At 38.2% G+C, this 17,984-nt stretch overlaps 2 protein-coding genes across 3 annotated transcripts in view; both read left to right on the top strand.

Moving 5' to 3' along the window:
* NEXMIF (neurite extension and migration factor) overlaps positions 1–17,984 on the top strand; it is a 197,623-nt gene that overhangs the window by 13,503 nt on the left and 166,136 nt on the right. The window lies entirely within an intron of this gene.
* ABCB7 (ATP binding cassette subfamily B member 7) overlaps positions 1–17,984 on the top strand; it is a 42,668-nt gene that overhangs the window by 12,431 nt on the left and 12,253 nt on the right. For both annotated transcript variants that reach the window (XR_013938920.1, XM_080553942.1), the window contains exons 4-11: positions 4,030–4,149; positions 11,722–11,854; positions 12,299–12,567; positions 13,756–13,844; positions 13,927–14,014; positions 14,957–15,131; positions 17,116–17,273; positions 17,812–17,975. Coding sequence is in view for 1 of the 2 variants with exons in the window: in XM_080553942.1 (XP_080410068.1) it covers positions 4,030–4,149; positions 11,722–11,854; positions 12,299–12,567; positions 13,756–13,844; positions 13,927–14,014; positions 14,957–15,131; positions 17,116–17,273; positions 17,812–17,975 (1,196 nt within the window). In the remaining variant the exon portion in view is untranslated. The remainder of the gene's footprint in view (positions 1–4,029; positions 4,150–11,721; positions 11,855–12,298; positions 12,568–13,755; positions 13,845–13,926; positions 14,015–14,956; positions 15,132–17,115; positions 17,274–17,811; positions 17,976–17,984) is intronic.

Genomic DNA, 17,984 nt, shown 5'->3' with positions numbered 1-17,984 from the left:
TAGGAAAGCTGTAGGTGATACACGTCAGCAATATTACACGTGTATCTCTCTTCCATTTTTTTGACAAACCATTCTGTTTGTTTTGGAAAGTGATTTGGCCTGATGTTTTAAATTCCTCTTCCTCTAGCAGCTCCAGGGGAGACAGAACTGAATGTGAAGGATGAACAAAGAGTGTGAAGGGCAGTAGGTGTTACCTTCATCTCGCAAGGAGCTGGAAGAGAAGATTACACATCTGTTTTGTTACGGAATAATTTTTACGTGCAACAGTGGCTTATGTGCTGGAGACTGAAACTGAAAACAGTAATGTTCTTCTACCATCTTCAATTTCTTTTTTGTGTGTTAGACTTCTGTAAACAGAATAGACAGGAATAGAAGCGGTGGTGTCTGTCTGGTTGCTAAGCAGTCGTACATTACTTTCTTATGGAAACTCTGATAGTCATGATAGAGTGCTGATAATTAGCCTGCCCCTACCACCATTTCACCTGGTTGCTATTTGGTTTGCTAGTCACTGCTTGCCTTCCTAGGAGGGATGGCTAGTACTAAGTAGTGGGTTTTTTTCCTCAGATTTTGGAAGAAAAATTCAGGCCCTAGTCTGACACATACTTAAGCTGATCTGGCAGCCCCGAAAAGAATCCTACTTCACCCTGGAGTTTTGCTGTGACTGTATGGTCTGGTAGTGAACTAGTGAGAACTGATTCAGCTGAAAAGTAACTTCTCCAAAGGGGAGAGAACAGTGTGTGCGCGCCCCCCCACAGTAACAACAGCAACTTCTGCTGCTTCACTCAAAGCATGTTGCATACCCTGGACTGAAACAATCTTTAAGAAAATAAATCATGTTCTGTGTTCTCAGCCATACTTTGTCTCGTGCTACTGAATTTGCAGAATTATCTGACTCTTCCATGAGCGGAAACCCTGCAGCAAACACTGAAGAGTTTCCTTCCAGTTTCATAAACTGAATCAGCTCATCAAGGTGTTTCATGAGCTCCAGAGGTGGTGTGAGAAATGGGCTGGGGCTGTGCAGGTCAGTGCTGCAGAGAGGTGGAGAAGCAGAGGAGAAAGCAAGCTGTTAGCGGTTCGCAGAATTACCTCGTGCAGATATGAGACAGCTTGTGCTGCCGCAATACAGAGGATGATACAGCTTCTTGAGTGAGTACACAGGGAGCCAGGACAGGGCCTTTTTTCTTCATCAGCAATGACAGCTGAAATGCAAGTCAAACTACCACTTTTCGTCCATCATGCTGCTGATAGATCATCCTCCTAGCGCAAACTTTATCCATAAAGTCACAGGGCCAGCCCAGTAAATGCTTTGCAATACTCAGTAATCTTGGAGATTGTGGACAGGAATGATTACTTCTCTTCTTTCTTTTTTTTTTTTCCTTTTTAAAAGTATTTTAGAAGGTTCAGAATCTGGAATGGGTAGGGACAGGAAGAGAGTCTGCGCTTGTTCTTTTGCTAGTAGGTCTTCAGTATTCCATAGTGTTTTAAAAACATGCTGTGTTAAAAAGGAGGGGGGAAAAAAGGCTTTTCTTTGCTACCTGCTGTAGTACAAATCTAATACTTTTCCTTCCATTTCTTTGGAAATAAGCCTTTGGAAGAAAATATAAAACATATCACTGCTACTTAAAAGGTTAAAATAAACACCTTACTCTTGACCTTTTTATATACCACAGAAATCAAAAAATGACCTGAGTCCATTCAATAGATTGCTTATTTTAATTCTTAATCTTATTACTTGCATAGTTAAACAATTTTCAGTTTTCAACTTGTGTTTCTGTACAACAGGAACATTTATTACATTTATTTCATGGTAAACTTTGATGTAATGTGTGTGCATTTTACATCTCCTTTGATATTTCTTCTTGTCCCTTTGCAAGGCCTTTGGCAAATGACTGGCTGCCTTCAGACTTTTTTTTTCTGAACGGATTTACTTCTGTCGCTGTTCAGAGCCATGCAGAAACTGAAATGGATTCCTTGTTTGCCGTCAGTGTACTTCTTTATTTTTAATAGCTTTTCTATACAAAGTCCAGCTCTCCAGTAGCAACATATAATTAGAACTATGGTTGTGCGAGTATCTTTTGTGTTCACGTGATACCATTTCTTTTACCTTCCTTTTTAGTCTGTAAGAGGTGATCAAAGATATTTCCCAAATATTTGAAATGCTATTCATGCATATCCTTAGCTCAAGTGGAAAGGGTTGTGTGTGTGCTGCAGCAGATAGCTCCATCTCCTCAGACAGAGGAGACAACAGAAATAATTTTGTAGCCTCTGTTCGCTTACAAATCTTCAATATCTCCATTTTTTAAGTCATTTGAAATGTGTTTATACTTTGCAATGCTCAAATACGTTTTCGGTTGTTGACAATATTCAATGTCTTCTGTTGGTTTTCTTTGAAGTGATGACTAGGAACTATGTGATGAATTTTCCAGTGCTTTTAAACGCTTACATTTGTAGGATTGGCTTCACAGGTTGCCTTAGCAATCATACCTCTTCACAGAGCTCTCCTTTCTCATTCACACTGGACTTTAAGAGAGAATTTTTATTCTAATTGGTTTTATTCTCAAAATTGAGGCATGAGAATGTAAAATATACAAACTGGTGAGGGAAGCATTTAAAATACATTGTAAAATGCTCCCTTTCCACCTACTTCTGTAATGAGAAGTCATCTTAAAGTGTGGACCGAATTTTCTTTCCTCTTCCTCCCCAGTTAGAAAATAATGCCTGAAATAGAGAGATTAGCTGCTACTTGCTGCCCTCCCTCCAGCTTTAGATAACCTTCACGTCTTTGAAGTTAACCCCAGGTTATCCAACAAAAAAAAAACAACAAGTTTTTGGTGCTCTATGTGCTTTTATTCTTGATTGGCTAGCTTTGTTTAGGCTTCAGCTGCTGTAATCAGCTTTGGAGTTTAGTGGAATATATATAAAGTGTAAGTGATACATCAAACTATCTATAAAATAACCTCTCTATGGAGGAAGAAAAAAGGCATTTCTGAAGACTTTTTTCATCTGAATGGTGGTGGTCTTTAGAAGAATATTCGAGGTTTGGAGAATAGAAGTCATGAAGATTTTATATTAAAAAAAGAAAAAGATATATCCAGTTACATTAATGTGTGGCCATGTACATCTTAAAAGCCTGGTAAAGGCTGATTACCCAAATTCAAGGGCCATTCTGTTAAACAAAGTGGTGACATTTGAAGCTGAGTGAAAGCAACTGGAGTAGTTCTGCTGGTAGTCCTGCCTTCGTTGGGCACCCAATGAAGGACTACCCTTTGTGCTCCTGAAAACGAGCTCTAGAAGATGTGGGAAAAATTAGAGAATGTTTCTCATTTCACTGCCAAGGTGAAAGGATGACCAAAACCTGTACAAATGGTTGCTGGAAATGCTTAAATGTATAGTAATGCAAGCAATTAATCTGATCTCAAATTTACATACAGTTCAATTTGTGTATCAGCATAAGTGTTTATTTTGAGATTCATACAAGTTCCTGTGCTGCTAGTGATTTTTCTTTTTTAAGTACTGCATTTTATTGTGACTCACTGAATTATCTCCAGACTACTTTGTTGACCTTTCAGACTTCTTTCTTGCCTTATGCTTTTTGTTATTTTTTTTGGTTGTTTTCCCTCTGGTTGTTTCTGTGCTGTGTTAAATCAGCTTCTGAAGAAGGAATACCAAGCCCTTGCATTCTGTATAGGAATCTTGGGAAGATAAAAAGAAGGATCAGTTTATTTGTTTCGTGAACAATTTCAACTGGTTTATTGTCTTTCTCTGTTTTCCATTTATGTTATACTTGTGCTCTTGAGGACACGTGAGTTAAGAACAATTCATCTATTTCAACAGTGTCCTGGTTATAAACCTAAAAAAAAAAAATTACAGTTGAAAATGTTAATATGTTCTCCTAGGCTCAAACACGGAGAACTGTCTGCCTATCAAAATACAAAAGTTACACAAATGTATAACGTTCATTCTTAATTATACTGTTATTTTGCTTCTGGGGTCTCTTTATAATGCGATGCCTTTGTTCTTTTTCAATAGCTGAAGGAGATAGATGCCAAAAAGATTGTCAGAGCAATGTTGTCTTACGTGTGGCCCAAAGACAGACCAGACCTGCGAGCCAGAGTAGCCATATCTCTGGGGTTCTTGGCAAGTGCAAAGGTAAGAACAGATACTTCCTTGCATTGTAATACTCATGCTCTTGCTTGCAACAAAATTAGTGTTTGTTAGCTCTCAGAAGGACATAAGCATACAGAAGCTTTCTGCAGATCAGCGGAGGATATAATTCAAATTTTGTGCAATCCTTGTAGAAATAATTTAGAAGAGCAAATGTTAACTTTGTGCAAAAAATGTTTTGCTTTTGGAAAAGAAACAAATATTTGATTAGAAAATATTGGGAGTAAATTTTGTAAGTGTCATTGAAACATATGGCTCAACTGGCTTTCCTCTGAATGGCAATTTTTACCATGGCTAATATTAGTATCTTGCTGGGATAAGCTAAAGTAGGTGCTACTCAGCAATGAGTTTTAGCACTTAAGGAAGTACAACGAAACTAGCTTATCAGTTTTCAGCAATATTGCCGTGTTATGAAAAGAAAGCGAAGAAACACTCTGTTATCACCTACATGGCTGAAGTTTACTTGGAAGAGAAATGTGCTCATTTATTTGAGCTGACGAGGAAGAGCCAATCTTTTGGTGTACAGCTCTTTCTCGCAGAGGCAATCTCTCAGGTGGTAGCTGGTACTGTCTCTAGTAGATATTTGTGTTTGTGCTGCTGCTGCTGTTCAGGAAGTTGCTGATAATGCAGATGGCAACATGTACAAACATGCAATATTCTGCAAGTAAAATTCCACCTTTTTTTGTATGCCTGTACAAAATATTACAGTGATGCTTCTGATTGCAACTGAAACCTATCTGGGAAGCTATCTGCTCAAAATGCAGATGCTCAGAGTGTTTTGCTTTACATGCCATGTGGTTACCCTCATGGTACTATTTAACTTGATTATATGGTTGGTTCGTTGGTGTTTTGTGGTCTACTTTCAAGTACACCCCACTTACCAGATGTACATGAAAATTTGCTTAACTGAGTTTTTTTTAAAGCCTCTTACTAGTATTACAGATAGTAATCTGAAGGCAACTTTGAAAGAAGCTTGCAGTATTCTTTTTCTCTCCTCTTAGCCCCACTCTCCTAATTAGTAGGGTTATTTGAATGTGACAGTGAATGTGAATCCAGAATCTGGTCCAGCATGTGGCACCACTGTACCTTGCTTTTAGGAAATCTAGTAATGTTCCAGGCAGCTTTTTGGGTGCTAATGAAAATCGATGGCCAGGATGCATGACTCTTGCAAATAGCTTTCTATTAGGGACTCCTGTTAAGCATCCGTCTGTACCAGGGTGTGCTAATACACAGTGTCACCTGAGACATCTAGAGAAACCTGGTTTGCTTGAGGGGTGGCATGGGATTCCCCCTCTTGATTGTTTTAATGAATCCTGCTTTCTCACATAGTCTGAGACATTAATAGTGTTGCTAAAGCTTATTTCACTGCAGTAAGTAACTTCCTTTGTGGCATTTTTTATTCTCAGTCACAGAAGTCTCTTTGTAGGTACTTAGCACCTGGTAGTCAGCCAGTTAAGGTTTTCTGTTTCTTCAGATTCGGAAATAATTGTTCCGTGGAGTTTGTTGTAGTAATGCTTCCTCACTGGAGAGGTTAGGCATTTTAGCCTTTTTGGTTCGTAGCTTGGTATGTCATGTTGGATTTGGACTACAGGTGGTCAGAACACAAGCTAGGGCATTTGGTATACAACTGAAATTCTCTGTTGGGAGAGCTGCATGTTTTCCCCAGTCCCATGTCAGAAAATCAGACATTTAATTGCTCTTTGGGGAAGAAACTGGATGTTTGGATCTCTCTTAAGCGTTCAATTTCCTACTTCAAATAGAGCCTGGAAGCCCTGGTGTCCAAAGCATCTTCCCAGAAGGAGGCAGCAGAAAACCTGTTGAGCTTTGTGTTCAGGTTTTAGGAGATGCCAGTTAAAACAAAAGTGTTTTGTGAGAATGTTTTTTTGGGGGGCAAACAAGAATTTCATTGGGAAAACATACAATGAACTCTCTACAGATGTGTATTGTAACAGGCTGGTGTGAAAATTTTCATGGATGTCTTCTAGCGATCCTTTACTAACATTCTTTGTTTTGTGGTTTTCTATCATAACAAAGCTTTATTAGATCTCGAAGACAAAATAACTGCAATCTAACATGTTATTCCTCATCACCTAAGCAATATCCACTCTTCCTTTTGGGGTAAATTTTCTTAAACTGCTTCGTATTTTACACACGCTAAGTATGCACGTAGTTATTGTGGCATGAGTGACACGCAGTAGATTGGTACAGAGCTGGTAAGTCTGTCACATCTCTGAGCCCTGAACGTGCTCTTCGTCCAGAGTGAGCTTTAGAGGTCACTTTGTCCTATAGGGAATGAAATAGGAATCAGTTTACCTGTAACTTGCATGGACCGTGAATAAACCTGTATGGATTCCTTGTTGTCCGATTTGGGGAGCCTTTGTTCTGGCTGCTTGTGAGGTTAATTACGACGTGCTTGATAGACCACACAAGCAGTTAGTTAGAGTTTTGCTGCTATTCAGTTGTCAACACAGGAATGCCAGCGTATCTCTCTCCTCGCTGCAGTCCTGGCCTGCTTTCTTTGTTCACTATGAACTTGTCTGCATCTGAAGGGTTTCCGTCCTTAGAATGCAGTTGGTATAAAAGCTGCTTGTTCTTAGGGCTTTTGCACAAGGAACTGTGTAGTCATGATGCCTGCTACTGGTCACTTTTCACCGTAAGAAATGCTTTTGTAAGCCTTTTGGTCAATTACTTTTGAGTTACTCAAAGGAGTTGGGGGTTCTATACCTATATATGAAGTTAAGCTTCCTGTTAAAAGATCCAAACAGCAGCTCTCTGAGACAGAGGCTGTAGCGTGGCTTCAATTTTCTTGTAAGAAAATGCCAGAGAAACCACAGAGGGGAGGTGGTTTATGAAATCCTCAGCCACAGGAAAAATTCTGGGAGTTCACACTGCGTTTGATTTGGTCTTGCTTAACCACAAAACACAAAGAAGCTGGAGAACACACCTCCTTTTCCTGCTGCTTGTGAAATAATTTGTCTTATTTCTTATCTCTTTCAGTCTTCCAGTTCAGTAGAACTCAATTTCAAAACAAAAGCTGAGTGTGTGTGCAGCTACTGAAGAGCCTGCAGTTATAATCCGTCTTGACTCCTTTAGTGGGGCCCAGTTGCCTGTCATTAAACAAGTTACTGTGATTTTTGGTTCCTTTTTGTCTACACATAACTGCTAGTAGTATTGTTAGCCTTCAAAGTGAGCTGTTTGTATAGCTTTTTATGACTGGGAGCTGACAGAATGAAGTCTGCTCCAGGGCTGTTAAGGTCTTTTTTTTCCTTTGGAAGACTTGTTATATTATGACATGCTTTAAATTTTTATCTTAAATATTTATTGCCTATCTAGACTTGTGTCATCTGAAAGCTGCAACAGGAAGACAGGTGAGAGGCGTACACAAGGCATTATCTATGTTTTCAGACGCATAGATTAGCCTGCACAGGCTTTGTATGTTTTTAATTTTTCCATATTCCCTCTCTTTTTTGTCTTCTCTTCTGGGATATGTGTAATAAACCCTTTTCTTCTTCCCTTTTTCTTTCGTGGCACAAGAAGAAAAAGTGCTCTGGCTCCTGAGGAGCTGGATTAAACGTGTGACTATGACAAAATCTTGTCGTTTCTGTGAGTCTCCAATGTTTTTTGGCCTCTTGGTCACAGAACAAGTATGTGTTATTCATAAGCCAGAGAAACCTTTCAGACTATCTGCATTTCTACTGACTGCTAGTTCTGTAAGTTTCAGGAGAGTAAGTTGTTTGGCTAAATAGACAAGTATTGTACTGTATCTTTGCATACAGACAACATTTAATGATACCTATCCGATCACTTACAGTAAGTACATATGGTCTTTGTTTGAGCCCTTTTGGTGATTACGTGGAATTAGATAATCACAGTAAACCTTAGAGACTGTTAGGTTTTTTAGCAAGTTTTAGGTGAAAAGTGTTTCTAGATCTTAATTGGTTTTTCTTCTACTGAAGAATTTGTTTAAGATAGTCAGTGAATTCAAAGAAGGCACAAAACTAGATGGGCATTCCCTCTCTTTTGGACCACATTTTCTAGCTTTTGTTAGCAATCTTACCTCTGTAAGGGATGGAGTTCTCTGTTCGTACTTCCACAAATAGAGTTGTTGGATTTATACTTTTATATTGGCCCAGAGATAATGGTCAACTGTTTTCATTGAATTATTGTCAAAAGAAGAGTTCACTGTAGACCATTTTTATTATGTTGGGGCTCAGCCTGTCACTAATTCATCATCTTTATTAAACAAGAAATACTGGGAAAAACAAAAGGAAAGATAAGACTGTTTGCCCTAAAAATTGTGCAGTCCCATAAGTGAATAGAGATGTTGATGCTTTATCAGCTTAAAACAGTGCAGTCATTTAAAAAATAAAAATGTTTAAACTCATGTAAGCATGATGTATTGCACTATATCGTGCTGTTAATTGGGGACTATTGAGTTGGGATGACTTCATGGGTGCCATATTTGATATCCTGTAAATTCAGGCAGGGATTAGCTATTAATTCAAAATTATAAATAGAAAATGTACAAATTTATTTTTAAATGGTCTTTTTAATGGGAATTGTTATCAGCCTTTCAGGCATTAGGAAGAGGAGGGAAACCCATATATAGATATACTGCCTAAGATGATTGCTTTGCATGCTAGCTTTGCACAGTATCTAGGTGTGCTTAAAGCTTTGTGCTCTGTGTCAGCGAGCTACAAAAGAGGTAGCTGGAGTTTGTGCAGAAGGCTGAAATTTTGTTTCCATTAATGGGAACATGATCTCATGGATGTTACAAATTGAGTAGGAATGACCTGTTTCTAATAATGGTCTCTCATTTCTCTTGCTATAAACTTTGTAAGATGAACTTTTTTCTTCCTGTGACTAGAAAGCAGCAGGCTGCGTTGATTGCTAATGAAATGCAATACTGGGCTGCCTATTATTCAGACTTTACCCTCCAAGAATCAGAACAACTATAACCTGAGACCAGGCTTTAAATTTCATTTAATACTCTGCTGGGTGGAATTATATTGATGTGAAAGAAGACGTTTCTGCAAAGTTGTAGGCTGTTACCAATTAAATTAATCGGGAGTGGAAAACCACAGTTTAAAGAATACGTCTCTCTTTTTTTTTAATGGACTTTAAGATATATCTGTAGTTCTATTTCTAAACTACCTGTAGTGTAACACAGTTTACTGAAGAGTAAAATCCCTGCAGAGGGATTTGTAAGAATCTGCAGCCAATCAAGACAATCTGCATTATAATACTCTTATTTTTCACTGAGTAGTCTCTCCCAGGAAAACCCACACTCTGTCATGTTGGTCCTCACTATCATGGAAATGGTAGTATATTCTTCTTCATTAAGAACAAAATGCCACCAAAAATTGAGTTTCAGTAACTCTGAAAGGAATAATAAGCTTCTGTTTTTTTGTTTTTTTCATTTTACTGTGGACTGGGGTGGTGGTGGTGGTGGTATTTGGATTCTGGTGTTGTAAAGATGGAAAATCTCTGTTAATAGCATCCTCAGTTCTTTGTAGGGCTTCATGCTTAACATTTAAGCACGTTATAACAGTAACCTGTTATTCTGTTATATAATTGAAGTTATCAGTTGTCATTGTATACTGCTGCTTTGATAGTATTTGTTAGATCTGACTTTTTTAATGGAGATTTTCAATACCCTAGTCTCTTAGGGAGCTGTTGGTGAGTGACACTCAGGCTTGCACTAGATAAATTTCAGAGCAGTGTATTTGAAATAGGACCTGATCTTTCAGCTGTTTTCTTTTTTCAACCACAAACCAACCAGTAATAATCTCACCTAGATGCTATTATATCTCATTTGTCTCCTCTCAGGAGCTGTATAGAGTATGCTGTACTTTAGTTGTTTTTTTTAATTTTCTGTACTTTTTTCTGCTTAGTGTATTTCAGAGAGGAGAGAGAGAAGGGAAGAAGAGAAAGGATTCCTTCCTCATTTGCATTTGAAACTCTTGTCTAAAACAGAGTTTAAAAAATAAACAACAGATTCAAGAAATTAGCTATTTTTTTTAAACCTTTAATATAAAGAAGTATTTCCAAAAACTCTTTTAGTTAAGTACTTGCATTCCACTACTTACAGTAGTTCTTAACATTGAGAATATTTGGTTCTGAGATAGTAATTATAAGAACTAGACATTTTATCTTCCAGCTTGATTTTGGACTGAATTTATAAAAGACTTTGCCATTCTTTTCACTTGAAGCCTAGTTTTTCCTAGTTAATTTACACAGATTTTGACTGGACTTTCAGCTCTGACTGATGTCCCTAAAAACAGTTGAGATCTAAGTGCGTATGCAAAACATTTGGTGGAGAGAACTGAAATATCTTTGTCAATCTGCTTTGGGTTTTGTTTTCTTACCATGTGAAATAATTTGTCATCCGCCTGTGTTCTTTTCTAAATAATTACCAAAAAAAAAACACACTAAAAAACCACAACCTTACGCAAGGTCAATTGATTGTAAAGTATTTTAACATCTGCCATGAATGTAAGATTTGAAGTCTTAAGATGCTTGTTCAACTGCTAAGAAACTTGTATGTTATTTTTGAAATCTGAGAAGCAGTTTGAATGAATGAATTCTGTTAATTAAGTGTAACAGCATTTTTTTATTGTTGGTATAAATGAATGGTGCAATAATGAAATGTTAACAGGACTTAAGATTTTATACTTTCCTTATGACTTTCAGTATTTTCTTATGCTACAGTTGTATGAGGGCAAATAAAAGGAGCCCTAAAGTTGATCTGTTTATGTATTTAGCTGTCTTGTTTCTCACATATAGGGCAGACACCGCTGCTGGAGGAGATGCAATTGGGTTGTGGTGATCTTACAAAAACATGTAGTGACGTAGCACATGTTAGGGGTGGATATAATTGTTTGAAAGCTCATGTTAAAGCAATTCATAACATCTCATAGACTATGGAGTCTTTTGTGCCACTACTGGGGTTAGTGGAGATGTTAGGATGAATGTAGATACCAAGTGAATATTTATAGTGATGTTGCAAATGGAAAGCATTGTTTAAATATTGAGGCAATATTAACTGTCAGAAGAGACCAAGGGGGGATTAACTTCTTTCCTTGGATTTCACTGGAGCTTTGGTCTAACGTATCTTGATTGGCCTGGAGTTAGCAGCACGTGGGTGGCTTGGTTTTCGAGTACTAGTAGTTGTTCTTACCAAGTGTTGCCGCACAGAGCAAGCACCCTGTAATGGCAGCATAATTTAGTGGCACTGAGGATGCATCATGCAGCGTCTGCGCCTTGATTCATTTCCCAATCTCGCCACTGCTGTAATGAGCACTCTGCCTCAGTAAACAGTGCTGTTGCAGTTTGTTTAGGGCAGAAGTCGATCTTTTGTGTGTGGGACACACAAATGACCCCGCAGTCCCAGGATTAAAGACTTTATAGTACGGAGAATATTCTACTTGAAATTGAGAGCCATCCCACCAGCACTAAGTGGTTAAGAACCAAGTATAACGGTGCAGCTATTTCAGAAAAAATGCTCATGTAGCATAGATATGTTTCAGTGCGTAATTGGTGTTCTTTTGCTTTTAGGCCATGAATATACTGGTTCCCTTCATGTTCAAATACGCAGTAGACAACCTCAACCAGATATCGGGAAACATGCTGAACCTGAGTGATGCACCAAATACTGTTGCAACCGTGGCAACTGCTGTTCTCATTGGCTGTAAGTGGGATTCCCAAATCTGTTGACAGGTGTCAACTTCCTTCAGCAAGGTAGTGGGATAGCACAGCTTCCCACCTTTGCACCACCTAGCATCTGGAACAGTTATTCTGGAGTGGCTTCTGTGTTGACCTCTTATTTCCAATGTTCTGTAACCTTGCTTCTGATGTTCCAGGTTTAAAAAAAAAAAAAAAGGTTATAGAAACAATTGTTGATTATAAATCCTACCCTTTATATCCAGCTGAAAATAAAACTGATTTAATATACACATGCAGTGGTTTATAAATGAAAAATAGCATAAAGTTTTGAATCAATTAAATATAAATTAGCTTTGAAGTAAGGATGTTGAAAATATGCAAAGAATGAGTCTAACATTATCTCTTCATGCGTGAAGGGAATTTGTAAAAATAATTATTTTCATTTTGTAAATTTTTCATCTTTTTTTAGATGGCATCTCAAGAGCTGGGGCGGCATTGTTTAACGAAGCTAGAAATGCAGTATTTGGGAAAGTAGCACAAAATTCAATCAGAAGGATAGCAAAGAATGTGTTTTTGCATCTTCATAACCTGGATTTAGCATTCCATCTAAGTAGGCAAACCGGAGCTCTGTCAAAAACCATTGACAGAGGAACGAGAGGTATCAGCTTTGTTCTTAGTGCACTAGTATTTAATCTGGGACCTACCATGTTTGAAGTGGCACTTGTCAGCGGAATTCTGGTAAGTATTCATTCTGTTTGTGGCTTGGAATTGTCTTTAGGATTAAAAGACTGATTTACTTTTACCAAAGTCTGCAAAGTATTAAGAAAAATGAGTTGAATTGAATTTATGTGTTGGTTGTAAAAGCGACTGTAAAGGAGAGTAATTTATACTTTTCAAATATTAGTTGTTCAAATCTCCTTATCTGAAATTATTTCCGTGCTCAATGCCTGCCTCTAGCCAATGATGTTTATGTGGAGAGTTTTTTATGTTCTTCTAAAGAATTGTTGAAAAAATGAAATCAGGAAAGTAAACTGAGCACAAAAGTGTCTAATGGATCTGGGCACATACTGAGAAGGCAGGATATAAATGTCCAGAAATGTTACATACTGGTGTGTTGAGAGTAGGGGAGGGAGTGATTATTGGCTCCCTTCTGAATACTGATCTTTTCTTCTCTGTAATTTAAAATTGAAAGTTATCTTCTGGAAAACATACTTCTCTTTGCAGGTTTTAAGCTTGATGAAGTCAATTTTAAACTTCATGTTATAAATCACACCTACTGTCTTTTTAAATCGGGGTGTTTGGATATTTGCATGCTAAAACCTAGGTGTTGGTTATACGGTTTAAATTAGAAGTAAGAATCTTGTTTTGTTTATTCCCTTCTTTTTGAATCACTGCAATGTGACAATAAGTTAAAAACACTGATGATATTTGGTTAAATTTATATAACCTTTAGAAGTTGCAAATTAAGCTGGCTAACAGCCAACTTGCCTGATTTTTTTTTCCCTGTGGCTTTTCTCTCCTGATATACTCCGAAGTAGAGAAAACACTTCACAAATTGTTTTCAAGGCCACTGATTTCTTCTGCTGTCTTCAGCTTTCTATCAGTCTACTGAAAGAGCTCGTAAACAGATATTTCCATGCGCAAACACTGACAACATTTATATTTTATAATGGCAAAAATAACTTTCTAGTATCATGTTATACATTAGCTCTTGCTTATCTCCTTTTTTTTTTAACCTATACTCTTATCCTCGCTACTTGTGAGTTTATACCTGTGGTTCAGAGCAGGGACTGTGGGAGGGATCTTCAGAGTTCTTGTGTCTGGGACTGAGATATCAAAATTTGAGACACAGTGGAAAAAGTATTTCTAAATTAATTAAAAGTATTTAACTTTAAAAAATGAGTCATTGTAATTTTTATCTTCTAGTACTACAAATGTGGTGCGGAGTTTGCATTAGTAACCCTGGGGACACTGGGAGCATATGCAGCATTCACAATAGGAATTACGCAGTGGAGGTAAGCCATCCCCTCAGATTCGTCAGAGTGCTTAGTGCTGCTCAGCCTGAACTTTTGACTGTATTAAGCCTTCATTTTACAGGACTAAGTTTCGAATAGAAATGAACAAAGCAGATAATGATGCAGGTAATGCTGCAATTGATTCGCTACTAAATTATGAGACTGTGAAGGTAAGAGAGATCTTTCCTTTGTTTTATTTCTGTCAGCCTAAGTAAAATGAGTCATAAGAGTATTTTTATAGGGCTACATATTTGGAGCATTAACGCGTTTTTTAAAAAACATTATTCATTTGAAGAGTGCTGTGTGATACTGGTAGAGTAGCATAGAAGTTGTTAACAGGGCTCAAAAAAAACCTATTTGCTGCCAAAGACTAAGATTTTCATGACTGAATTTTCTTGACCATCAGTTTCTGCAAAGTATAAACTTAGTCTTGTGCATGTGTTTCCAAAAATTTTCTTCTGAATGTCAGCCTGCAGCATACAGTCTTCTCAAATGACCACACCTACTGTTTTCTTCACCTGTTACTTTTTGTAGCACTCTATTGCAATTTTTGCATGAAAGATCAGGTCTCTATTGAGTTTTCTGCTGCTGCTCTGAACAGTTCCTGTGCGGTTTTGAAATTGAGCATGCTCATGTTGATATTATGCTTCTATTAATTGGATAGCTAGACCTGGAAAGAAGAAGAAAGAGACTGTACGAGAACTACTGTTCTCGACTTTGCCATCATTGCAGTAACAAGGATGCTCTAGTACCTGGAGAACAGAAACTTTTCTTCTTTTTAGTAGCAGCTGATGTTTGGCTTGGATATCAACTGTGTAGAAGCTCTCTGAGAGACAGTGTTAGTAGAATATGAGGATGGCAGGGATCTCTGTATTGTCTCCTTTCCCAGTGCAGGGCGTGCTGGATTTTCTCATTTGTAGAGTGACCTTAGCTCATAAAGGTTTTGTATGCTAATCTTTTTATCTTCCTTTCATTGTAGTTGTTAGAATTGTTGCAGGGTGGCAGGGGGTGTCTGTGCATGTGGTATGCTTATGCTGAATTTTGTAACTGGTGAGATACGTAGTCTGGTATGATCGAGAATGTCTCATTTATTATTTTTGTGTCTACTGTAGTATTTCAATAATGAAAAATATGAGGCCCAACGGTATGATGGATTCTTGAAGACATATGAAAATGCTTCTCTGAAGACTACCTCTACTTTAGCTCTCCTCAACTTTGGACAAAGTGCTATATTTAGCATTGGCTTAACAGCCATCATGGTGCTTGCTAGCCAGGGCATTGTTGCAGGTAACTGATCTGTCCATAAGCTAAAATTGATTCTCCTTTACGTTAATCCATACTAGAGGTGTTAATTAACTTGTGGTTGATGTGATAGTTCATTTTAAAACTGTGTTTTCCTGAGAGTATTGGAGTTTCCTGGAGCATTATTAGTTCCATGATAAATATAGCAGTAACTAGGGCAATTTTGCTAAAGACATTTTAAAAGTTTAGCAGTTAGAGAAAGTTCCTAAGAAAATGCATCTTAGGCAAGTTTCTGTTGATGGATTTTGGAAGGAACTTCTATGAGTATGAATGCTTCTTTGGGGAAAGTTTTTAATTTCTACAAGGGTCCTTTCATTTTACCCTTCTTCCTTCCCATGTTGGCAAGAACCAGAACTTTTTCCCCAGTGTATACACAAATGTAGTTTTGTTAGCAGTGTCCTTCACATTCCTTAGATTAATAAAGGTGCTTTATTAAAAGATTCTGGTTCCGTGTGCTAGAGTTTTTCTACCTATATTGGTCTAATTCACTGCATAGAGGAAAACTTGCTTGTTTAGGAGGATGCAGTACAACCTTCAGATATTGTAGATGACTGCATTATCAGAATGAGGCTCAGCTAAAGGACTGTGATTTTAGAGTGAAAACAATGATGCGTTGAACACTCTTAGCATCCAGATGTGTTTGTAGGGTAGACCTTTACATCATGTTGTCTATCTTGCATCTGCTCTGTTTTTTAAGAGATGCCAGGAAAGGGAAAAGCTCCACTGTGAATGGATAAGTCAGTAAGTGCAGCGTATGGCTGTCTCTCAGGAAATTTAGAACAGCCTTTAAGCAGGAGGGTAGAAGTGTGGCTTTAAATCATCTCTGGGTCTGTTCAGTTGAACTGGCGTGACTGTTAAGCTTTAGCTAGTGCTTATCCTTAATATCCTAAATTACTCTGCCCATGTGAAGCCCCACTTGGAGTACTGCATCCAGGTGTGAGCCCCGCAGCACCTTGTGTGGGTCTGTTAGAGCAGGTCCAGAGGAGGGCCATGAAGTTGATCAGAGGGCTGGAGCACTTCTATGAAGAAAGGCTGAGAGAGGTGGGGATGTTCAGCCTGGAGAAGAGAAGGATCTGGGGAGACCTCATTGCGTCTTTTCAGTATTTAAAGGGGCTTATAAAAGGGATGGAGAGCAACTTTTTACTTGGGCAGATAAAGGCAGAACAAGGGGTAATTGTTTAAACTAGAAGAGGGGAGATTTAGATTAGAGGTTAGGAAGAAATTCTTTACTCTGAGGGCAGTGAGGCACTGGCACAGGTTGCCCAGAGAAGTTGTGGATGCCCCATCCCTGGAGGTGTTCAAGGTCAGGCTGGATGAGGCCCTGGGCAACCTGATCTAGTGGGAGGTGTCCCTGCCCATGGCAGGGGCTGGAATTAGATGATCTTTTAAGGTCCCTTCTAACCTAAACGATTCTATGATTCTTCCTTGATCAATGTATTTGATATTAAGTTGCCCAGAGGTTTTCACGCTGTACTTTGGTAGCTCTGTTGTATACAGTAATAGTCATTTGATTTCTTGATCATTTGATTTCTTGGTCAAATTCCATAGTTTGGTTTTGTCTGCAGTTTTACTTTAGCTTCAAAATGACCATATTTCCTGACTGCTTGCTTTCATGTATTAGTTCCTCTCCTCCTTGTGCTTTTAACTTACATAAGACTCTGTTTCTCACTGTGGAACTTACAACTTCATAATCTGATATTTTTTGTGAATTTCCTGAAATGCTGCTGGTCTTACTTTCCAGGTGCTATTTTTAGCTTTTCTGGTGAAATTCACACCAACATTGCCACTTGTTTCAGACACCTTCCTATATAAAATCTGATCCAGTAGGAATGTATATGTTGACCATTTAGACATCTGGTTTTAGAAACGTGATATGAGAAACTAGATTATTTTTAAAAGCTATTTTGTTGCTTCCTAACAAGACAGCCCTTCAAGCCTCCTTATTCTCTTTCATCTCTCTTGTCTTAAGGCAGCCTGTCTGTTGGAGATCTAGTAATGGTGAATGGATTGCTGTTCCAACTGTCTCTTCCCCTGAACTTCCTGGGAACAGTATACAGAGAGACAAGACAAGCACTCATAGATATGAATACACTGTTTACGCTTCTCAGTGTAGATACCAAAATCAAAGTAAGTAGTAGCTTATTTTCCTTTAAAGCATGGGGTTACTTAATAGGGGTGTTCCCTAGCAGTGCTATCATTTTACCGCGTTTGTTACCTTCCAGGTGTAGTTTCTGTTCAAGAAAGATGTTGCAGAAGGATGTTGTCCTGTATCTTCTTTAGTGCAGTTAGTGCAATAGCAGCTGCTTTTTTCTTGCAGAACCTTTTAGTGACAGCAAAAGTTGCTTCATGGAAGCTGTGTTTGTATTGAGATTTTAAGTATCTATGCATTGTGCTTTTATTTTTATTTGTAATTAATGATGCAGAATTTATTACTGCAGAAGAAGTTGTGAAGCGGAGTGTTTACAACAGAAATTTTTACCTTCTTTGAGGAAAAGGAGGAACAACCCAATTTTACTTGTGTGGCTGATTATAATTATTTTCAACATATCCAAGCTAGAGTGTCTATTTGCCTTTTTCTGAGCTCTAGGAAGTGGACTGTTTAGCTTGTTGAACTGCTTGAGTTACTTTCTGGGCAGCATGTAAAGTGGCACTCTTCTTTTAATAGGACAAAGAACTGGCTCCACCCCTGCAGATCACACCACAGACTGCTGCCATCGCCTTTGATAATGTGCATTTTGAATACCTTGAGGGGCAGAAAGTCCTTGCTGGCGTGTCTTTTGAAGTCCCTGCAGGAAAGAAAGTGGCCATTGTAGGAGGTAGTGGGTCAGGGTGGGTAAA

Source organism: Anser brachyrhynchus (genome assembly GCF_964034855.1).
Source record: "Anser brachyrhynchus genome assembly, chromosome: 13".
NCBI lineage: Eukaryota > Metazoa > Chordata > Aves > Anseriformes > Anatidae > Anser > Anser brachyrhynchus.
This window is presented reverse-complemented; position numbering and strand designations above follow the sequence as displayed.